Genomic DNA, 23,031 nt, shown 5'->3' on the forward strand with positions numbered 1-23,031 from the left:
CCCGCCGCCTCACTGGCCCGCCCGGCAGCCAATCGGCGGCGGGCGCGGGGGCGGTGCCGCGCGCGGTTGGGCGATCCCGCCGTCACTCACGAGGGGAGCGGCCACGCCTCCCCCGGTGGTCACGTGGGCGAGGCGCGGCGGGAACGCGACACGTGGGCGCGGCGGGACCGGGGGGTCCCCGGGGGAGGCGACACCGGGGTTGGGCTTCGGCCCCGGGAAAGGAGGAGCTCCCGGGAGCCCCGGCTTGGTCTTACGGCTTGGCCAAGAGCCCCCCACATTGTTCCCGATCCCCTCCCGGTTTCCCGGACTGGCTGCAGACCGACACTGCTCCCCGCCGGTTAACGGGAAAGGCAGAACCTCCTCAGCCCGGGAGAAACCGGCCTCCAAAGGAGTTGGGGGAAACAAAGGGCTGGGCCTTTGTCCAGAGCCTGAAATCTAAGCCAGACCCAAAAATGGACCTAAACCCGTTCCCAAACCCTTGGCAGGGGGAGGGTCACCGAGGGCAGAGGTGCTGGAGGGAGAGGCCAGCACTGAATCTTCCTAAAAACAAGCCCATGTGGATCAAGTTTCTCAAAAACCATCCAGAGACCATCCATTTATTGAAGGTGGGAGAGTAAAAGCCTAAGAAGGAAGGAAATGGGGTTTCCCCAAACATTCAACTCAAACTCTGGTGGGTCCCCGGGCTGTGTAAAAGCTGCTTCCAGCTTGGCTGTGAACAGCCACATGCCAATGGGATTCCCTGGAAGAGCTGCCCTAGGCATGGTGATTCTGCATCCTCATCCCACTGGGAATGCACCACAACTCTGTCCTGATCACCCCGACAGCCAAGTCCTCCAACACAGCCCTAAACCCAGCTCTGCACACACCAGCCTTGGGCTGCAGGAGGGGAATAAGGGACAGAGACACCATTCCCAAATCAGAGCGGGTTTAGGAGCGAGGAAACAGGACCATGGCAGGGAGAGCAGCTCCTATCACACTGAATTCCCTTATCCCCCCACATCCCCCCGTCCCCCAAAAACTCCTAAATCCACATCCAATCTCCAACAGCTCAAGTAGAGCCCCCACCACCAAGTCCCCCCCAAATCCTCCCCGGGCTCCACCGCAGCCCCACGGAATTAAAAGGACCAAAACCACTAAGATATAAGTTAATGCTTAAATTATTTGTAAAACATCTTAAATTTTCTGTGACATATTTTAAATACCCCCCACGTTCCCCAGAGGGGGGGGCGAAGCCCAACACTAACTGGGAGCCTATGGGGGGAAAGGGAAGGAATAGAGAAAGGGTTCCTTATCCTTTCACAGCTTTTTAACAACTAAATATCAATAATAAAAGTTATATTATAATAAAATAAGTTCTTCGTGAGGCAGTGGAGATCAAAAAGCCCTTTCTCAAGCCCCGCGGGTTCGGGCTCGGGCTCTGGACTCAGTAGTAAAAAGGGGAGGGGGGGTTTACTTGGGGAGGGGGGGCAGCGGGGGGGGCGGTTCCGAGGGCAGGGGGGGCGGTCGGGGCTTGTCCGTGTTGGCGGCAGCTCGGGAGCCGCTGGAAGCCCGGGGGTTCAGGAGCTCGTACGAGTGGAATTCGAAGGCGGGGGGCTGGGTGGGCTGCATGCCCTGCGCGCTCAGCAGCGAGTGCAGCATGTTCACCGTGTCCTGATAGTCACTGGCCTGGCTGGCGTTGTGCCCGTTGGCCCCCGAGGGCCCCTTGTCCGATTTGTGGGCGCCCCGCTGGGCTTTGCCGGGCTGGGATAAATCCGAGCTGTGCCCGGGCAGGTGGGAGGCCCCGGGGAGGTGGGAGTACGGGAACGGCACCGCGGGGCCTTTGGAGGCTTTGCCCGCCTTGGGCTGGTGCTCGTGGGGCGCGGCCGAGGGCTCCTCGGGCAGGGGTCTCTTGCGGGTGGGGGCGAGGGGCCCGTAGCCCTTGTGGGGGGCGGCGGCGCCGGGCTGGGCGCCGTGCTTGGAGTCCCCCGGGCGTTTGGCCGCGGTGCTGGGGCCGGCGCCGAGCTGGGCGTGCAAGTGTTTGTGCGAGTGGTGGTTGTGGTGGTGGTGGTGGTGGTTGGACGAGTGGCCCTTGTGCTTCTCCTTGTACTCCCGGCTCTTCCCGCCCTCGTCCGCGGAGCCGTGCCTGTCTCCGGGGCCCCCCGGCACCTTGATCCGCATCTTGATCTCCTCCTGCTTGGAGGGGATGGGCCTCTCCCCGCCTGCCCCCGCCCCGGCCTGGATCCTCATCTTGAGGGCTTTGTCGCCCTTGTCGGCGCCGGGCGGGCGCTCGGGGTTGTCCGAGCCCGCGATGGGGATTTTCAGGATGATCGGGGAGGGGTTGCTGTCCTGCTGCCCTTCCCTCTCCCGCTGCTGCTGCACCAGCAGGTTCTGGGCGGCGTAGGCGTACTGGGAGCGCACGTTGGCCTCCATGTTCTCCAGCTGCCGCTTCTGCGCCGCCAACTCCTCGGCGTGTTTGGCCCGGTACTCCTTGAGGGACACCTTGGCCGACGGCGCGTTCTTGGTGCCCTGCTTTGGGTAGGAGGCACCGTCCTGCTGGGGGTGCTCGGCGGCGGCCGAGGAGCTCTCGCTAGTCCTGTGGATGTCCAGCTTGGCCGGGGGATGCCAATGATCCGCCTGGGAAGGGTCGGCGGCGCTCGGCTCGCCGGGGGAATCGGCGGCGGGCGGCAGCGCCGGCCCCGCGCCGGCCGTGGAGGACGTGGACATGCTCATGAGCCCGGCGATGTTCATGTCCGAGCTGTTATTCCTGGAGATCATGTTGAGGATGGTCTGCTCCGACAGGTTCTCGTCGTCGCCGTGGTCGTCGGTCTTGGACTTTCTGGCTGCTTGAGAGGCCTGGAATTGAAAGACCAACCGGGTGTTTACTCTGGGGTGTCACTGGAGCTCGTCAGGACAGACAGATTTTGTCCCCATCCCTCCTTGTGGGAAGATTCCCAAGCCCTGGAAGCCAGGCTGCTACTGCAGCTGGAAAAGCAAAGTCTCTCCAGAGTTAATTCAGTACAGACAAACTCGAGCACCACTCACAAGAATTGATTCCACACACACGCTCCCTTCCCAGACAGTCCTGCACTGTCATTCCCAAAGGAATCACAGAGAATGTCCACAGTTTCTTACCCGCCAGTTCCGGATCCGTTTAAGCCGACTGGGAGTTTTTTCAAGGATCTGCAGGAATTCATGGGTCAGTTCTGCAGAGGAGACACAAACCCGAGCGGGAGGGTCAGAGCAGCCCTGGTCCCTCAGGACAACCCCCTCTTCTGATGGATGGAGCTACTGGTGGGATGGAGCTGCTCCGGGAGGGGAACTCTGAGAACTCTGACACATTTAAACTCATCTCTCTGTGCTGCTACAGAAGCTGCTGCTGCCCTGGAAACCTCGGCAAGCCCTGAAATCCTGGAGCCCGTGAGGTGGTGTTGGAACATCAGACCCAGGACCGAAGATGCCAAAATAATTTAAGAGCCTTCTTTTTTTTTTTTTTTTTTTTTTGGAGGGGGAAAAAAACCTCGCTCCCAAACTTACCATCTAAGAGCTCCAGAGTTACAGTGCCATCAACGTATTCCCACCAGTGCTTCCCGTCCGTGGAGACTGGGATCTCCCAGTTGGACCACTTACAGGCCAGGTGGATACAGACGCAGGCCACAACGGGCGGGGTGTACTGCAGGCTGAAGGTGGTCAGGTGCAGGCTGACGTCACCGGGAGAGAAAACAGAAAGCCATCAACTCCCACGCCTGAGCCGCAGCATCCACGCGGGACACGGGGGGGAATGTGGAGGGTGGCCCTCGGGACCTCCCCGGAACGACCCCCGGGCACAGCCGGATCCGTCCCGGCTCCACCGCCCGGGGGGGGGGTTTCTGCACCACTGGGCTTGGCCGGCCCTGCTCTGCTCCAGGAAATTTTGGGATCTCCTCCACCAGTTTGTTTGTTCATCCCTGTTTTGCTACGGGAGACTTGGGATCTCCTCCACCGGTTTTTGCCTATCCCTGTTTTCGTATGGGAAATTTGGGATCTCCAAGGAAGAGGAAAGTCAGTGGGGACCTGCCGGGCCCCACCTCTGCTCTGAGGAGAAACTTCCAAGCACAACTCCCGGATGGCACTGAAGGAGCAAACTGGCCCTTTTTTTAGCTTTAGGAAGGGTCTGGTCTTTCCCAAAGGATTTTCAGGAATACACACTCAATGCTGGAGTGACCCAGGAGCACCTGAGCCAGGTCACCTACCAAGTGTTTTCATTAATGAACGAATTTCCCACTCAGTGCTGGGAAGTGTGGGCAGCACTGGGAAAGCAAGAACCAAGGGGCTAAAAGGATCCTGCTCTCCCTGCAGGAACACCAGAGCTTTAGGAAACATGGAAGCAAGTCTGAGTGTGGGATCTGCCCACACACAAATGGGTCCTTTGGGAAAAAGAGCCCCCAAGCACCATCACCTCACCACCTTATTGAACGTTTTTCCACCAGTGAAAGGTGGAGAGGCAGAAATATGGAATCTACAGCCAAAAATCCTGAGGTTTCATGGATCCTGGGTTTATCCAGAAGCAGCAGGAAATTCAGAGCCTTGGCAGAGTGCACTTAAGGTGCACAAAGAGCCTCAACTCTGCCCCATAACGATGCCAGAAGGAAATCCAAGTGGAACACACGGATAAATCCAGTTCATCCTCAAGGCATCTCCCTCAGGCATCACTTTGGGGCAAAGCTGAGGCTCCACTTTGTCCTTTCTGCCTGGATTTCCCTCAGTTACAGTCTTAACTCCCAATTCCCTGGCTTTGCAACTCTTGCTGCAGGGATAAAAGAGGTTTCAGGGCTGTGTTTACCCAAATATCACCAACATCACATTCCCGATGCCGGAAATCCACAGGTGCCCTTTGGAGCCTGAGAACACCTTCAACAAACAGTGCAGGTGAGCAGGGAACACCTCCCAGGTGGAGAGGAGGGAAACCAGTGCCCACAGACATTCCCAGGGCTCGGAGGCAGCTCTGGCCCTGCAGCTTCACCCATTCTGGCTCCCAAACCACCTTTTGTTCCTCCCTAGTTTCACAAAAACACAACATTTTCTGTGTCCGTGACATTCACTCCATGATTTGCCTGAAGCTGATAATCCAGGAAATTCAACTGAAAAATAATCCCAACACAAGTTGCTGGCATCAGCCTGGAAGTGAAAATTTAGGGACAAAACAACCCAGAAGATGAACTTGGGCTGACTTTTCTTTCCAAGGTTCTACCCACAGCACAGTTTCCTCCTGGCCTGCACCCAACTCTGTTTTTACCCCATTTATACCCTAAATCAGCCTTTTTCTGGGTACAAACCATATTCATGGACAATTTCCACAGCACCTTGTTCAGTGAAAACTCTCCAACACCTGGGACTGAGCAAGGAGAAATGTATACATTCATTTCACCTTTTTTTGTTTCTTTTGGGTTTTCCTTTAAACTTTCGCAAATAAATTCTTATAAAACAAGCAGTGAAGCTCCTGAGCACCCCACCTGCCTCATTTTCCAGCTGGTTTTGCCCAGGAAAAAGGGTAGGAACCCTTTCTTAAGGCTCCTCCTGAGAGATTCCCAGCTGCTCCCAAGCTGAGCAATGTCCCCAGACTCACCAGCAGCAGACAAATTATAAATCAATTATAAAATAAAAAAAATAATAACCTGTTCGTAGCCATGAAATAGGAAGTTTGTGCCAAGTCCTTGCTGGCTGTAAGATAAAAGGAAAAAGCAGGGTGTTACTTGCATATTCTGATAAACATTATCATTATTTTGGTGCAAGGGCCACATGCCACCCATGGATTAACACACTCTAGGCCACAGCCACAGGGATTTGGGGAATTCTGTTCACTGAGAGCTTTGTGGAGTTCAACAGAGCCAGAATAATTTAGAACTGCCTCTTTTTGAGGATGATTACAGGGATGGAACAGCTTTCCTGGGAGGAAAGGCTGGGAGAATTGGGACTGATCAGCCTGGAAAAGGCTCTGGGGTGACCATCATGTGGGACTTTGGACAAGGCCTGGAGTGGCAGGACAAGGGGGAATGGCTTCCCAGAGGAAAAGGGGAGATTTAGATGGGATACTGGGAAGAAATCCCTCCCTGGGAGGGTGGGGAGGCCCTGGCACAGGTTGCCCAGAGGAGCTGTGGCTGCCCCTGGATCCCTGGGAGCGTCCAAGGCCAGGTGGGAGCAACCTGGTCTTGTGGAAGGTGTCCCTGCCCTTCCAATCCAACCCATCCCAGGATTCTGGGAAGCTCTGGAGCAGCCCCAGCTGGACATCCCACCCTGTTTTCCCAGCCCTTCCCTTCCCAGTTGCCCCTCACCTCGCACGAGCTGGGTGCACTTCACCACGTGGGTGTGGGGATGGTCAATAGTGATCTCAAACCCTGCAAGGACACAGACAAATGACCATCAGGACCAGCAGCACAGCCCTGGATCCACGTTTCCTGCTCCCCTTCCCTCCTCCAGCCCTGCTCGGAGCTGGGCAGGAATAGAGGAGCCCATTTTCCTGCATCCAGAAGCCTCAAGTTCTCCAGCCACAAACCCTGAAAGTCTCTCTGGTGCTGCCAGACCTCCCCAGAGCTCGGGGACTTCTGAAAGGCCTCACTGGGAACAAAACAGCTATTAAGGATTTTAAAAATAGCAGGACAAAGCCTCTTGGAGCAGCTGGGAGGAAGGAGAAGACAATGGCATCTGCTCCAAGGAATTTCTCTCACCCAAAAAGCTGAGAGGAAGCAGATTGTTTCCCTTTGAAGGGGCCCGAGGACAACTGAGTTTAATCCTCGCTCCGGTTTCCTCCTCAGTTTGGGAATTATGTTTTAAAGGGAGAAAGAATTCCAGTTGGTCCATGTGTGCAGCAGATCTGCAGAATGTTCTAGAAGAACTGGGATGTTTGAAAAGGCAACTGGAGAACTGAGTGGCTGCAGAATTAGGCTCAGTTCAGCCATGGGTTTGTGGCCCACGACACCTCAGCCCCTCCTGAGGGGGAACACACGGGGGTGTCTGCTCTGAATCCACGCAGGAGTAACAACTCCTGCTCTTTTGGAGAGAAAATCTGCCTAAAAACTGCCTCTGAAATGGAACATGTGTTAGTAAGAACAACTTTTAACAGCACATTTGAGAAAGGAACAGGGTACCAGGTCCACCAACCACCGCCCTACGTGGAGGCTCCAACTTCTACTTCCAAAAACTGTTGCTGGTTTGTTGTTTTTTTGGGGGTTTTTTTTCCCCCCAATTCAATTATTTGATGCAAATATTCACTTTTTAACTGGGGTTTTTAGACATCTCTCAGCACAAACTGCTTCCTGCAACAGAATTAGAGCTTTAGGGGTTGGAACTAGGTGGGTTTTAAGGTCCCTTTAAACCCAAACCATTCCATGATTCTATGACTGAGCTGGAAAGCACAACCCATGACAGCAACCGGTGTCCAAGCAGCAGAAATCCTGGGGTTTTAAGGGGGAAAAAAGCAAAAAAAAAAAAAAACCCAAAAGAAAAAAGAAAAAAAGAGACAAGCCACACTTAAAATCTCTCTGAGCATTGAGCCTGGCACGAGTTACACCTGGAAAAACTGATGTTAAAACAAGAGTGGGGGTGAAAAAGGGGGTTTGTTGCCTGGACTCTGGGGAGAAGACAGCAGGGGTCAGGCTCTCCAGCCTGTGGAATTCTCCTGGCTCTGGGATTCGTGTGGCAGCCCGGCCGCTTCGAACAACTTACCCAGGGTCTGCAGTATTATGCTCTCTAGAATGACCAGGTCTTGGGCTTGTTGCAGGTAAGCCTGGGGTTGAGAGGACAGGCAGGTTACTCACGGAGAGGCACTCGGATCAAGCCTGCACATTCCTAACACCCTTCTCTCCAGGGGAAAAATTGGGAATCTCCCTGCACGGGGCCACTGGCACAGACCCCCTGGAAGTGCTCAAGGCCAGGCTGGATGGAGCTCAGAGCAAGCTGGGCTGGTACAAGGTGTCCCTGCCCATGGCAGGAGGGTGGGACAGGATGGGGTTTAAGGTCCTTCCAACCCAAACCATCCTGGGGTTGTGTGAAAGAGGGAGCAGAGCGCTGGGGTGGCCCTGGGTGCTGGTCCCCCACACTCCTGGGGTGGCACAGGAGCAGGAAAGGAATTAGCAGGAATCAGCAGCTATTCCTGCCTTTTTTTTTTTTTTTCCCTCTCATTTTCCATAAGTTTCCCTGGAAAAAAAGCTGCCCCTTCCAGCAGGACTGGCTGCCCAGCTTCCAAACGGGCTGTCTGGAGAGGTGGGGGGGACCAGCAGTGTTTTTAACCCCCTGTGACAGGCGTGGGGACAAACTGCTCCCACCTCTGCTCCACTCCAGCACTCCTACCCTCCTGGGCAGCATTCCAGGGACACTGGCTCCCACCACACCTGGACCCAGGTGTGCAGAAGAGCAGAGCAGAGGTTGCCCAGAGCAGGGAAGCCCAAATCTCCCCGTAGCAGGAGCTGCTGGACTGGGAAGCTGCCCCTGGGAGGGTCGAGGAGCCACCGGAGCCACGCGATTCCAGAGGCAATTCCCACTCCTCAGAGCACATCCCAGGGCTCCATCCCCACACCCACCTCGCTCTTGGTGTCCAGCAGAGGCTCCTGGGGGTGCAGACAAGCATGTGCCACCTTGATGACGTGCTCCAGCTTCCGGGGCTGCTCCTCCACCTTGGCTGCGAGGAAAAGCGCCGCCGGCACCACGGACTGAGGGGAGAGACCCAAAAGTCACTTCAGAAAGTCACCAAACCCGACAAAAAATCAAATAAACCAGGTGAATCCTCCACATTCTTCCGGGAAGTGAAGCCTGTGCAAGTCCAGCCACCACCAGGAGGGAGAAAAGGGTCTCTCTTCTCATCCCTCCCCCTTCCCAAAATCCCTCCCCCCGGGGGCCAGTCCCACCTCCCCAGAGCGGAGCTGGGGAATTCCCGGTGCCCCCCTTTCCCCTCAGATCCCAGCACTTACGTTCCTGTGGAACTGGGTGAAGGACTGCACCATGTAGAAGCGGTGCATGTACACGATAGCCGTGTTGATGGTGAGCTGGGAGCTTGAGAAGGGGGTTAAGGAAAGGCACAGCCATGACAGAGACCCCCGGGCAGGGGGTTTCTCCTCAGGGGAGCCCTTGGAACTGATCCCACTGGGATGGGACAAGCTCTCCGTGTTCCTGGGATGGGTCTTCCCTGCATCCCAGCACGGCTCCTCCAGATCCTAAACTGGGCTTTCCCAGATCCCAAAACAGGCTCAGCTCTCCTCGCTGCCAGGCTGAGCCTTCCCGACAGCCCGGCATAGCTCTCCCTGTTCCCAAAACCCATTTCGGGATCTCCTCGACCTCCACACAAGCTCGGCTCTCCCGGCCTCTCACGTCTTCCCTTCCCCGCACCTCGGCATAGCTCTCCGAGCTCCCGAAACGGGATCTCCTCGATCCCAAAACGGGCTGGGCGCTTCCGGGCCCGTCGGGCGTTCCCGAGCCTTCCCAACACGCCAGTGCGGCTCTGCCCGCTCCCGAAACGGGACTTCCTCGATCCAAAAAACAGGGCTCGGCTCCTCTGCTCCCGAGCCGAAATGGGCTTTCCCGATACGCCAGCACCGACCTCCCCGTTCCCGGGCCGGGCTCTGCTAAACCCCAACGCCGGGCTGGGCTCTCCCCGCTCCGGGGCCGCTCCTTCCCTTCCCCGCTCCCGGTTCTCCCCACACCCTCCCCCGTCTCTCCCGACCCTCCCGTCTCCCCCCCCTCCGCGCCCTCCCCGCCCCGCCCCGCTCCCCCCCACACCCCGCGGCCTAGCGCGGCCTAGAGCGCGGGCCCGGATGGATACACGTTGAGGCGCTGCCCCATGTCCTGCAGCAGGTTGGCCGCCTGCTGGCGGTACGAGAGCTCCTTGTCCGGGTCGAGCCCGGCGCGGCGGGAGGGGCTGCGCTCCAGCTGCTCGCGGCTGAAGTACCAGCGGCGCCCGGGCCCGGCGCCGCCGCCGCCGCCGCCCGCCGAGGCCTCCATGGCGGCTCTGCGCCCGCGCGGGGGACGCGGCGGCGTGCGCACGCAACGCGGTGACGTCACAGCGCCGGAGGGGAGGAGCGGGAGCGGCCGTTGGGGAACGCGCGTGTGTTCCGGGAGGGGGCGGGGCTTGAGGGTGGACACGCCCACCCCGTGTGGGGACACGGCCGTGGACGGACAGGCCACGCCCACACCGGAAGCCTGAGGGGGCTCCGGTTTTTGGGGGGTCTCGCAGCCCCCCCCCCCCAACCTCAGGGCGGTGTTTGTGCCCCAACAACAGCTTCTCACCGCCCCCCTCACCGGGACCCTTGTGTGTCACCCCTCCGGGACTCCGGGGCCCCTTCCTTACCAGGACCCCCCAGCACTGGGACCCCCATGTTCCCACCCCTGGGACACCGGGACCCCCCTCTCAGATCCCTGATATGTCCCCCACCCCAGGACATGAGGACCCCCCCACCTCCGATTTTACGGCCTGTGCCCCCCCCCACCAGCCTCTCAGCCCCCCTTTACCCAGACCCTCCCTTCACCCCATATGTCCCCCCCTTGACCCCACAGACCAGGCCACAGCTCGTATCCAAAGTGTTTTATATATAATTTATCTGTACACACGAAGGACAAAGTACCTCAGGTCTGCGCTGGGGTGGGGGGGGGAGCCGCTGCCCCCCACACACACCCTTCCCCCCGGGCTGAGCCCCCCCCCTTGCCCCCAAAACCGCTTCAAAAAAAAAAAAAAAAAAAAAACAAACCGGAAAAAAAAAATTAAAATTAAAAGAAAAAAAAAAGTCACTTCATTAGTTTTTTTGCATTTAAAAGGAGGAAGGGGGCTGCCCCCCCCCCAGCTGGGATCCCCGGGGGGGTGGGGGGGCTGCGGAGGTGCTGGGCCTGCATCCCTCCCAACACCCCCCCCGCAGGCGGCACTTCAATTTGGCACATGGAGGGGGCTGGGGACACCCCCACCCTCAAACACCCCCCCAAAACCTTCCCTGGGGGGGCCCCATCTCCCCTCTTTGGCACATGGAGGGGTTTCAGCAAAGGAAGGGGGGGGGTGGGTTCACCCTGCCCTGACCCCCCTTCCACCAAAATAAAACACCCCGGTGCAGGCCTGGGAAACACCCCCCCAAAACACCACCTTGGGGTGGGGGGGAAGCCCAGAGGGGTCTCACCGTCCCCCCCTCCAACCACCTCCCTTGTGTCCATTTCTCCCTTTTTTTTCTTTTTTTTTTTTTCTTAAATACGTGGATTTGGGGATTTTTCTCTTTTTTCCCTCGCCTGGCCCCAGCACAGGCTGGGGGGAGCCCCCCGGGGTGGGGAGGGTGGGGGGGAACCATGGGGACCCCCCCTAACTGCCCCCAGGGCCGGCGTTGAGGAAGTAGGTGGTCATTTCCCCCTTGCCCTTGACCTTGACCAGCCCCCGGCACTCCAGCACGTAGCCCTTGGCCGCCAGCACCTGGTACAGGTCCGTTGTCACCTGGGGGGGGGACACGGGGGTGAGGGGGGGTGTGGGGGTCCCTGGGGGGTGGTCCTGTCCCCCTCCCACCCCCCCAGCTGACCTGGATGCGGTCGGGGACCCCCGTGCTGTCCATGCGGCTCGAGACGTTGACGGTGTTGCCCCAAATGTCGTACTGGGGCTTGCGAGCCCCGATGACCCCCGCGACCACCGGGCCCATGTTCAGGCCTGGGGGGACACGGAGGAGGGTCAGGGAACACCCCCCAAACACCCACGGGGATGGGGGGGGTGGGAGGGGAAAAGGGGGTGGGCGAAGGGAAAGGAGGGATGAGAAGGGGAAAGGAAGGGGCAAAAGGGGAAAGGAGGTGGGCAAAGGGAAAAGGGGGTGAGAAAAGGGGGAAAAGGGTGGGAAAAGGGGGAAAGGGGGGTGGGAAAAAGGGAATAGGTGGGGTGAGAGGGGAAAAGAGGGTGGGAAAAGGGGCGAGGGGGGAAAAGAGGGTGGGAAAAGGGATGAGGGGGTGGGAAAAGGGGAAAAGTGGGGACGAGATGGGAAAAGGGGGTGGGAAAAGGGATGAGAGGGTGGGAAAAGGGGAAAGTGAGGATGAGACAGGAAAAGGGGGTGGGAAAAGGGATGATGGGATGGGAAAAGGGATAAAGGGGTGGGAAAAAGGGAATAGGTGGGGTGAGAGGGGAAAAGAGGGTGGGAAAAGGAGCGAGGGAGTGGGAAAAGGGGAAAAGTGGGGACAAGATGGGAAAAGGGGGTGGGAAAAGGGATGAGGGGGTGGGAAAAGGGATAAAGGGGTGGGAAAAGGGATAAAGGGGTGGGAAAAGGGATAAAGGGGTGGGAAAAGGGATAAAGGGGGGGTGAGAGGAGAAAAGAGGGTGGTAAAAGGAGCGAGGGAGTGGGAAAAGGGGAAAAGTGGTGATGAGACAGGAAAAGGGGGTGGGAAAAGGGATGAGGGAGTGGGAAAAGGGATAAAGGGGTGGAAAAAGGGATAAAGGGGTGGAAAAAGGGATAAAGGGGTGGAAAAAGGGATAAAGGGGTGGAAAAAGGGATAAAGGGGTGGAAAAAGGGATAAAGGGGTGGAAAAAGGGATAAAGGGGGGGTGAGAGGGGAAAAGAGGGTGGTAAAAGGGATGAGGGAGTGGGAAAAGGGGAAAAGTGGTGATGAGACAGGAAAAGGGGGTGGGAAAAGGGATAAAGAGGTGGCAAAAGGGATAAAGGGGTGGGAAAAGGGGAAAAGGGGGGATGAGAAGGGAAAAGGGATGGGTGAAGGGAAAAGGGGAAGGGAAAAGGGGGAACAGGGGAAGAGCCACCAGACACCAAGCCATGAACCACGGCCAGGGGGGGTGTGAGGGGCTGCTGGAGCCGCGAGGGGCTCACGGGGGCGTGCGGGGACCCACCGATCTTCATCTGGAAGTTGTTGAAGGAGTGCTCGTTGATGTACTTCATCTGCTCCATGAGGTGCATGGCGTAGTCGGCGAGGGCCGCGATGTGGCTCCGGCCCTCGCGGTCGTAGGTGGAGGCGTTGAGCCCCGACGCCGCCATGTAGGTGCTGCCGATGGTCTTGATCTTCTCCAGCTGCCGGTACTTCTGCTCGCTGATGATCTGGTGGGGGACACACACACACACACACACACACACACGTGGTGGGGTCACCCCCCACCCCCCTGCAGCCCCTCGGTAGGGCTGTGGGTGCCCCAGGTCCTCCCATGGCTCCGCAGATGCTGCTCCGTGGCTTCTCCAAGGCCCTGTGCACCCCATTTCCCTGCACCCATCATCCTGCACCCCATCCATGCTGCTCCACAGCCTCTCCAGCACCCCGTGATCATACTCCCTGCACCCCATCCTCATCCATGTTGTTCCACAGCCTCTCCAGCACCCCCTGCACCCCTTCCCACAGCTCCAAGAATGTTGCTCCACAGCCTTTCCAGCACCCCATTTCCCTGCACCCATCATCCTGCACTCCCTCTATGCTGTTCCACAGCCTCTCCAGCACCCCGTGATCATACTCCCTGTACCCCATCTTCTTCCATGCTGTTCCACAGCCTCTCCAGCACCCCGTGATCATACTCCCTGCACCCCATCCTCATCCATGTTGCTCCACAGCCTCTCCAGCACCCCCTGCACCCCTTCCCGTGGCTCCAAGAACGTCGCTCCACAGCCCCTCCAGCCCCCCGTGCGCCCCATCCCCGCGCACTCCACCTCCACACATCCCGCACCCCCCTGCCCTCGTCGCCCCTCGCCCCCCCCAGCACCTCGTCGAAGTCGGCGATGATCTCGTTGAGCAGCCTCAGGCACTCCACGCCCTCGTTGTTGGCCTCCAGCTCCACGTAGAACTCGGAGAAGTTGCTGATGGAGGCGAACATCACGGCCACGCACTCGCAGGACTGGTAGTAGAGCTCGTCGTTGCGCCGCTCCCGCGCCAGGAAATGCGCGGCCACGTCCTTGGGCAGGATGTTGTGGAGCAGCCGCCGGTTGTAGGCCTGGAGCTCCTCCATCTCCTCCTTCTCGCCCGTTGCCTGCGGGGAACAGACCCGTGTGGGGGCTGCCAGGGGGGCCACGGGGCCACCCCGGGGTTGGGGCGTGAGGAGGGGTCAGTTCTGGTCCTGGGGTGAAAGGAAAAGGGTTGGTCCCGGTCATGGGGTGCGGGAAAAGGATGGTTCCCGGCCCCTGGTCCTACCTGGAGCTTCCAGAGGAAGTCGAGGCGGGCGGTGGACTCGACCTGCTGCGCGTGCAGGTAAAGGGCCAGGGCGAACACGGCCAGGACGGCGGGGGTGACGAACCGCAGGGCCACCTTCCCCTCCGCAGGGCTGCGGGACCCCCAGAGCCCTGAGAGGGGCTGAGGGATGGCCCCCGCCCACCCCAGGGACCCCAAACCTGCACCCAACCCCAAACCTGCATCTGCCCACCCCAGGGACCCCAAACCTGCACCCAACCCCAAACCTGCACCCGCCCACCCCAGGGACCCCAAACCTGCACCTGCCCACCCCAGGGACCCCAAACCTGCACCCAACCCCTTCCATTCACCCTCCCACTCCAGGGACCCCAGAGATCCACCCAGATCCCAAAGGCCCACCCACTCACCCAAGGGAGCCCCAAAGAATCATCCAACCCCAAGGATGCACCCAACCCAGGAGCCCCAGTGCTGCACCCACCCACCCAGGGACCCCTAAAACACATTCAACCCCAAAGCTGTACCCACCCTCACAGCATAGACACCTCCCCCAAAGCACCCTCCTGCTGCTGCCCACCCTCACCCCCCTGCCCCCAGTTCCCCACTGGTCCCAGTTCCCCGCTCACCACTCGCCCTGGGTCACGTTGAAGGAGGGTCTGTGGGGGAGAGGAGCCAGAGGTGAGCGGGGTGGGGACACATCTCGGAGGTTGGGGACCCCAGGGTGGGCAAAAGGGCACTCACAGGGCGTTGGCCACGACCAGCAGGTCGGCGTTGTCGAAGAGGGCGGCGTGAGGCCCCTCCACCAGCAGCAGGAAGGTGGCCTCGATGGCCACCATGAGCAGCAGCTTCCCGATGCTGCTGATGTGCAGGAAGACGGAGCAGGCGAGCAGGCTCAGCACCACGCTGTAGCTGAAGTACTGGGGGGGGGACACGGGGGGGATGCACTGGGACCCCGGGAATGCCGGATGGTACCCCCAGAACCCCTGCAGCCCGCCCCAGGAACCCCTGATGGCAGCCCAGGAATCCCTGCAGCACTCCTGGGAATGCTGGCCAGCGCCCTGGGAACCTCTGCAGCACCCCGGGCACCCCAAGGGCACACCGGGAACACTGGATGGCACCTCTGGGACCCCTGCAGCACCCCAGGAACCCTGGCAGCAGCCTGGAAACCCCAGTCAGTACCCCAGGAACCCCAGCCAGCACCCCTGGGAACCCCTGCAGCACCCTGGGAATGCTGGATGGCACCCCAGGAACCCCAGATGGCACCCCACGCCCATGGGGACCTTGCACCCTTGGGGACACCCTCAAGGGCTCAGTGCCAGCGCCCGCAGAGGACCTTGGACCCGAGGGACCTGTGCCAGCACCCTGTGTCTTCAGGGACCCTGTGCTGGCACCCAGCACCCTCAGGGACCCCTGCCAGCATTCCTGGGACCCCAGTGACTGCAGAGACCCTCTGCCAGCACCCAGAACCCCTAGGGACCCTGTGCCAGCACCCAGGGAGGACCCTGCACCCCTAGAGACCCCTGTGCCTGGGGGTGCCTGCAGCCCCTCACCTCGGGGAAGTCACAGGCCAGCCCGTCACCGTGGCAGGAGCCAGGGGGGGTCCCCAGGGAGAAGTTGAGGGCCCGGAGCTGGCAGGGCCCCACGGCCTCGGGGGTCACGTTGAGCTCCCGGGCGGCACATTCCCGCAGGGCCACACGGCTGCAGGAGAACTGGGGGGGAAGCAGAGGGGTGAGATGGTGGCCCACAGCCCCCCACAGCCCCTCACAGCCCCCTACAGCCCCTCACAGCCCCCCAGGGCCCCCCATGTTCCCACCATGTTGACGAAGGCAGCGATGAAGACGAGGAGGATGGTGAAGACAGCGATGCCGGTGCTGCGGGCGCGGGACTGGACGATGCTCCGGGAGAGCCTCTGCAGGGCGGTGGGGAAGAGCTGGGGGGGGGACACACACACAGGAAAGACCCCGTCACTCCCAGTCGAGCCCCCCACAGCCCCCCCAGCCCTCGGCCCGGCACTCACGGTGACGCAGGAGTAGACGGCGCAGACGAAGAGGATGGCGGCGAGCAGGATGAAGATGCTGACGTAGACACCGAGCATCAGCGGGGAGCTGGGGAGAGGTGGGGGGTAAGTGACAGGCTCAGGGGGCCAGGGCCGGGGTTTTTGGGGGGCTGCAGGACTCACTGGGGGAACACCAGGATCTGGAGGCAGCAGATGAAGCAGAAGACCAGGAGGGTACAGGCCACGTAGCCACCGAAACGGTCGTCGATCTTCTTGGAGTACTGAGGGGAGAGGGGGAGGTGGGACGGGGAGATCCCACGGGATGGGATGGAAGGGGACAGGGGGGACCCTGGGGGAATGGGATGGAGGAGGACTGGGGGTCCCTGAGGGATTCAGGGAATGAGATGGGATGAGGTTGAGAAGGTGGAGGGTCCATGGACCAGCACACAGAGGATCCCAGGAAATTAAGGTGAGATGAGAGAGGGACAAAGGTGCTGATGGGGCCAGAACTGAGGGGACTTCAAGGGACAGAGGGGCCCTCAGGGCTAGGGCAGAGGGGACAGAGGGCCTCCCACCTTCTTTTCCAGCTCAGGTGTCTGGAAGGTGAGCAGGAACTTCTTGACGTGGTCCTTGCGGAGCTGGTCGATGCTCCGGGCGTCGATGGCCCGGCTCAGGAACTCGTCCACCTCGTCCTCGGGGTTCAGGGCCTCCTGGGCACCTCGGCTGGGGACACGGGGGGGTCAGGGTCCCCCAAAACCCCTGTCTCTGCCCCAGGGAAGGGCTCAGCATGACCCCCCTGGTGCCCTGGCATGGGGACACTCACTTGTCCTTGCTGGAGTCATCGATGCCCTGGGAGACACAAGGAAATGGGGGTGTCAGGGACACTGGCATGGATGGGGGGGCCCCCCACGGATGGCAGGGACATGGGGCATCCCCCAGGGTCACCCAGGATGGGGAACAGAGTCCCAGGGGTCACCAGGATGGTGGGGGTGTCCCCAAGGGTCTGCAGAGGGAGGAGAGAGGGGTCTGGGCAGGGATGTCTGACACCAGGGAGGACGGGGGATCCTTGAGGGTCCCCAAGGCTGGTGAGGATGGGGGGATCCCTGAGGTCTGCTGAGGATGGAAGAGACACTGGGGGGGGATCCCCAAGGTCTGCTGAGAACTGAGAAGACACTGGGAGGGTTCCCGTGGGCTGATGAGGACGAGGGGGCCACCCCATGCTCCCCTGAGGCCCGCAGGCAGCAGGAGGAAGCCACAAGATCCACGGGCAGGGCTGGGGAAGCCACGGGCAGCCGCGGAAGGGCAGCAAGCAGCCGATACCGCCGTGGTGGGGCCCCCCCCGTGCCCAATACCCCCCTCCCCGAGGCCGCTCACCATCTGCCGGAAGGCCTTGGAGTCCTTGGTGCGGGAGAAGGAGCGCTCGGGCACCCAGCGCGGCACCAGCCCCTCGGTGGAGTTGGCACGAGCGCGCTGCAGCTTGGCCAGGATGGCCTTCTCCTCCTTCTGCAGGGGGGGATGCACAGCTGTGAGGAGCAGGGGGGGACACCCCGGCTCTCCCACCCTCCTGGGACACCCCCCCCCCCGACTGTCCCCCCCCACTCACGCGCTTCTGGCTGCAGCCCACGATGAGGAAGGTCTCGATGTTGTGCTCCTTGAGGTAGGCGTTGCGCTCGCCCCCGTGCCCCGGCTCCACCTCGTAGTCGCCGTTCAGGTACTGCAGCGTCGCCCAGGTGATGTGGATGCGCCTGGGGACGGGGTTGGAGGGGGAAGATGTGAGCTCTTATCCCGCTCCACACCCCCTACCCCATCCCCTCCCCTCAGTCCAGCCCCTCCCCAGCCCGGCTCACCCGGCTTTGCCTCCTGCTTCCATGTGGTTGGCGAGGGTGACGTCGTTGGACCAGACGTCGAACTGCCACTTGCGCAGCCCCAGGACCCCGCAGTGCACCCGCCCGCTGTGGATGCCCACGCGCATGTTCACGTTCACCCCCGTCACCTCGCGCACCAGCCTGCGGACGGCACCGGCACCGCGTCACCCCCGGGCACCCCCGGGGCACCCCCGAGTGCCCTGAGGCACCCCCCAGCCTCACAGGATTCCCGGACACCGTGGCACCCCCGGACACCCCAAGGCTCCTCCCAGCACCCCTTGGCACCCTCAGGCATTCCGGGGCACCCCACGGCATTCCGAGGCACCCCTGGGCACTCCTTGGCACCGTGGCACTCCATGGTGCTCCCAGGCACCTCTGGGCATCCCAAGGCTCCTCCCAGCACCCCTTGGCACCCTCAGGCATTCCAAGGCACCCCACGGGATTCCGAGGCACCCCCAGTCACACCAGGTCACCCCCGGGCACCCCCAAGTGCCCTGAGACACCCCCCAGCCTCACAGGATTCCCGGACACCGTGGCACCCCTGGGGCACCACGTGGCACTCTGTGGCACTCCCAGGAACCTCTGGGCACCCCAAGGCTCCTCCTAGCACCCCTTGGCACCCTCAGGCATTCCAAGGCACCCCACAGGATTCCGAGGCACCCCTGGGCACCCCTGGGTACCGTGGCACTCCCAGGCACCCCTGGGCACCCTCAGGCATTCCAAGGCACCCCAGGGCCTCACAGGCACCCCAGTCACACCATGACACCCCCAGGCACCACTACCCAGACCGGTGAGCACTGGGGAAGCACCAGCACCAGGAACGGGCACAGCCCCCCAGCACTGTGGTGGCACCAGGGACACGCCAGCAAGAGGGATGGGCACAGGCTCCCAGGGCTGTGGTGGCACCAGGGACGTGCCAGCACTGGGGACAGGCACCGTCCCCACAAGTCGTGGTGGCACATGGGATCTGCCAACACCAGGGGTGGGCACCAGGGGTCGGGCACAGCCCCCCAGCCCTGCCCCACTCACGAGATGGCCTCGATCATGTCGACGCCCATCTCGACGCAGCAGTGAGCGTGGTCCCCCCGCGCCTCCGGCAGCCCCGACACGCAGTAGTAGCAGTCCCCCAGGATCTTGATGCGCAGGCAGTGGTTCTCCTGGGGGGCACAGGTGGGTCAGGGGGGCTCTGGGACCCCCCCAAACCCCTCCCGGCCCCTCCACTCACCGCCGCCAGCTTGTCGAAGCGGGCGAAGAGCTCGTTGAGCGTCATGACGAGCTCCTGGGCCGTGCACTGCGAGGCCAGGCTGGTGAAGCCCTCGATGTCCGCGAAGAGGATGCTGCAGGGAGCAAGAGCGTGGGCTGGGGAGGGTCCACGCGCTGCCCCGGACCCCCCTCCCCTGCTGACACCCCCAAAACCTCGCCCACGCCCCCGTCCCCCCCCGGTACCTGACGTTGTCATGCTTCTGGATGTAGATCTTGTGGAACATCATGTCCTCCTTCTTGGTGTTGATGTCCTCCTTCATCTCCATGGCCACGTGCTGCGGCAGCACCGAGAGCAGCAGCCGCTCCTGCACCCACAGCAGCATCATGAGGGGGGGGCCAAGACCTTTGGGACACCCCCCCCCAGCCCGGCACGGGGACCCCGGGACCCCCCCAAGCCCACCTGCTGCCGGTTCTCCCGCTGGAGGTGCAGCCGTGCCTGGATGTAGCCGCGGGTCTCCTGGAAGGCCTGGCGCTGCGACACCTCGGCGGGGTAGTGGGTGCAGACCCCCACCACGTTGGTGCAGAGGAAGATCAGGGCGTTGGCGCTGAGCTGGGAGGGGGAGGTTGGCTCAGCGTGACCCCCCCCAGCCAGCTCTGCCACCCCGGTGTGCGCCCCAAAACCCCGCCTCTGGTATGGGGGGTGCTGTTAAGAACAGCAAGGGGGCATGTGGGGCAGGGGGGGACATGGGGACCCAAGGCAGGGGGATGTGGGGACGCAGGGACCTGGGGACACAGGGGCCATGAAACCAGAGAAGGGGGGATATAAGGATGCAGGAACCCAGGGCGAGGGGGACACGGGGACCTGGAGCAGGGTGGGTCACGAGGACACCCTCTGGAAGCGGAGGAAGTCGGGAAGCAGAGATGGCTGCAGTGGGAGCTGCGGTTTTCCCCCTGTCCCAGTCCCCCGGGACCGGAGCCAGGGCTATTTATAGCTCTCCAACACACTGGGAGGGGGGGCCTCGCACCCCCCACCCCCCTCACATCCCCCTGGAAGCCCCATCGCTCCCACCCTGCGGGGGTGAGCCCCACCCCGAGGGGCTGCCCCTCCCGTGACCCCCAAAGCCCCGCTGGCCTTGGATCCCCTCTGTCATCGCGTTCCTCGCCCTGTGCCCCACGGGGACAGCACGTGGCCCCAGCCCCGGCCAGGCAGGGCGAGGGTGACGGTGACGAGTGGCCCCGTGCAAGGAGGGGGAGCAGAGCAAGGGGCTGCCAGGGCTGGGAACACCCAGCCCTGGGGATGGGGGACCCCTCTGCGCCCACAGTACCCCACTGGGAGCACCCAGCAGGCCAGAGGGGTAGGACAGGGGACACTGCCAGCGTCCCAGTGCCCCTGGGTGACAGCCCTCCCCCCCTCCCCTGGCCCTGCGTCCCCTCCTCGGGGATTTCCGCCAGCCCCACAACAGGGGCTTTGTGGGTGCCCCCCTCCCGTGGCGCAGCCCACAATGGTGGGTCTGTGCCAGGACGAGGGGCCCCTCCTGCCCCATGGGGGCTGCGGCAGCAGAGAGACCCCTGGTCACACCACAGGCCCCCGGCACGGGACCTCCCCAGGGACCCCTCCACCCCCAGGCAGCCAAGGGGCCCCTCCCACGTCCAGAATTTTCCGCCATCAAGTGCAAAACCACCCCAATTTTGCAGAAAGGGAAGCGGGGAGCCGCTGGGTCCCGCCTGGGGGTTATACCCACAGGCGGGCAGGACCCCCTGGGCTCATGTGTGTGTCCCCCCTGCCCTACCTGCTTCCAGAGGAAGGGGTCGGCGGCGTTGCGGTGCCAGGCGATGGCGAGGTGCAGGGCGGAGAGCAGGACCCCGGCCAGCACGGCCGCCCTCATCCGCACCGGCAGCAGCGTGTACGTGATGTAGATGAAGAAGACGCTCCACCAAACGCCCTCGGCCGCGCTCCGGGGGGACACGGCCACCGTCCCCAGCGCCTGCACCCCGGCCAGCAGCCCCAGCACCACGTAGCTCACCACCCACATGTAGTCCTGGGGGAAGGCGCTGCGGCTGCACAGCACCATGAGGAGCAGGAACAGGGCCGTGGCCCCGGCCAGCCCGGCGGCCGCCGGCACGTGCGGGGCGCCGGGCAGGCAGAGGAAGAGCAGCATCACCCCGCAGACCAGCACCAGCACCCCCATCAGCACCGTCAGGCTGCTCTGGTTCATCTGGAAGAAGTAGCGCTGGTAGAGCCGCTCCAGTTTGGCCGACTGGAAGCGTTTGGAGCGGAAAACCTGGAGCAGCCGCCGCCAGCACTCGCCGGCCGACGGCCGCCCCCCGTGTCCCCCGACCCCCTTCGGGCCCTTGGCCTCGCCGTCCTCCAGGGCCCCGTCCACCGATTTGAGTCCCAGGTCGCCCGCAGGCCCCTTCTTGCCATAGTGGTCCTCCTGCCAGGTGCAGCGCAGCCCCCGGGGGGGTCCCGCGCCCCTCTCCATCTCAGGGTCCTGCAGGCAGCTCATGTAGCGGGGGCCGCAGAGGCCGGCGCGGGGCCGGGGGCCCTTCTTGCCGTTGCGCTCCCCCCATGCCGTCTTCCGCTCGTCCACCTTGGGCACCAGGATGCCGCTGAACCACGACATGCTGCGGGCACCGGGGGGGAGGGAGGGGGTTCAGCGCTCGGTCCCCCACCCCGACACCCCGGGAGGGACCCCGGTGCTCACGGGGGTGTGAGGCCACGCAAGGGGCAGAGTGTCCTGGTGTCCCGCTCCACCCTGGGGGACGCAGACCCCAAGTCCCAGCTCTCCCACCACCTCCATGGCCCCTGTGGGAACGGCCGGTGCTGGGTTCCCGGTGTCAGAACCCCAGTGCCTGGTGCTTGGTGCCAGTACGCCAGTGCTGGGTTCCCGGTGTCCCGGTGCCCGGTGCGTGGCCCTGCCGAGGCCGCCCCGAGCCCGCCCTCCCCGGCGCAGCGACCTGCGACAAAGCTGGGACCGACCCGGGCGTCCCGGCCCTGTTTGTCTTGAACGGCGGCCAACGGGCTGCACCGGGCACGGCCGCCCCGGGGCACCGGGAACCAGCCGGGACGTGGCAGCCCGGTCCCAGCCGGCCGCGGTAGGAGCGGGCGAGCGGCGGTGGGGAACGGACACCGAGAAGGGCCGGCCCCGGTGGCGGCGGCCGCCTCTCTCCGTCCCTCCCTCCCTCCCTCCCCGCTCCGGGCACGGGAGCCCCGCCGAGCCCGGCCCGTTCACCAGGACCCGCCAGCGCCCTCCCGCCGCCGCACCGGCCGCTCCCGCCGCACCGACAGCTCCGGCCGCACCGGGACCCCCCCGCCGAGCACCGCACAGCCCCCCCTGTGCCGCACCGCTCCCGCCGCCCCGGGGACCAGCCCGGTGTCGCCCCCCCGCCCTAATCCCAGTCCCACTCCCAATCCCAGTCCCGGTCCCGATCGCGGTCCCCGCCGCCGCCCCGATCCACCCCCCCCCCGCCCGCCGCCGCTCCCGGTGCTCCCGGTCGGCCCCGCTCACCTCCGCCTCCGGAGCCGCCGCCCGCGGGGCCCCGCGCCCCGCCACGGCCCCGCCGCCGCCCGCTCCTACACGGCGGCCGCGCCGCGTCCCCGCCGCCCCATCCCGCGCCCAGGCCGGGCCCCCGGTGGCGGTGGCGGCCCCGGTCCCGGTCGCGCAGCCCCGGCCCGCCCCGGCCGGTGCCCGCCCCCCCCCCCGCCCGGATCCGCTCCCGGGCGCTCCCGGCCAGCGGCCTTAAAGGCGCAGCGGCGGCGGCGGGAACGGCCCGGTACGGCCCGGTACGGCCCGGAGCGGCGGGGGAGGCGCGGGCGGACCCGCACCCCCGGGGGCTGCGCACACGCACACGGACACGCACACACGGACACGCCGCGCCGCGGCGACATGGCGGGGACGGC

The 23,031-nt window shown here is 62.9% G+C and overlaps 2 protein-coding genes across 3 annotated transcripts; both read right to left on the reverse strand.

Moving 5' to 3' along the window:
• Nucleotides 1-1,141: 1,141 nt before the first annotated feature.
• CCNT1 (cyclin T1) lies at nucleotides 1,142-9,945 on the reverse strand. Of its 2 annotated transcripts, XM_032713678.1 has the most exons (9): nucleotides 9,767-9,945; nucleotides 8,919-9,000; nucleotides 8,532-8,660; nucleotides 7,678-7,738; nucleotides 6,288-6,350; nucleotides 5,631-5,676; nucleotides 3,514-3,677; nucleotides 3,112-3,182; nucleotides 1,142-2,832 (listed from the first exon to the last, which is right to left on the reverse strand). In XM_032713678.1, exons 1-9 carry the CDS (start codon nucleotides 9,943-9,945, stop codon nucleotides 1,450-1,452), a joined length of 2,178 nt encoding a protein of 725 aa, XP_032569569.1. In that variant the 3' UTR covers nucleotides 1,142-1,449. The 2 variants fall into 2 exon arrangements, with proteins under 2 accessions (XP_032569569.1, XP_032569570.1); XM_032713679.1 differs by lacking the exons at nucleotides 7,678-7,738; nucleotides 9,767-9,945 and having other exon boundaries at nucleotides 8,919-9,592.
• Nucleotides 9,946-11,171: 1,226 nt separating this feature from the next.
• ADCY6 (adenylate cyclase 6) lies at nucleotides 11,172-22,714 on the reverse strand. Its single transcript, XM_032713675.1, has 22 exons — nucleotides 22,640-22,714; nucleotides 20,921-21,755; nucleotides 19,591-19,740; nucleotides 19,374-19,495; nucleotides 19,153-19,264; nucleotides 18,957-19,084; nucleotides 17,910-18,068; nucleotides 17,666-17,807; nucleotides 17,437-17,565; nucleotides 16,886-16,911; nucleotides 16,638-16,785; nucleotides 16,246-16,343; nucleotides 16,084-16,171; nucleotides 15,880-15,996; nucleotides 15,617-15,775; nucleotides 14,808-14,983; nucleotides 14,693-14,722; nucleotides 14,073-14,202; nucleotides 13,648-13,911; nucleotides 12,793-12,997; nucleotides 11,493-11,617; nucleotides 11,172-11,410 (listed from the first exon to the last, which is right to left on the reverse strand). Exons 2-22 carry the CDS (start codon nucleotides 21,752-21,754, stop codon nucleotides 11,282-11,284), a joined length of 3,471 nt encoding a protein of 1,156 aa, XP_032569566.1. The 5' UTR covers nucleotide 21,755; nucleotides 22,640-22,714; the 3' UTR covers nucleotides 11,172-11,281.
• Nucleotides 22,715-23,031: the final 317 nt, after the last annotated feature.

The sequence above is a fragment of the Chiroxiphia lanceolata genome, chromosome 30 (genome assembly GCF_009829145.1).
Source record: "Chiroxiphia lanceolata isolate bChiLan1 chromosome 30, bChiLan1.pri, whole genome shotgun sequence".
NCBI classification, from domain to species: domain Eukaryota; kingdom Metazoa; phylum Chordata; class Aves; order Passeriformes; family Pipridae; genus Chiroxiphia; species Chiroxiphia lanceolata.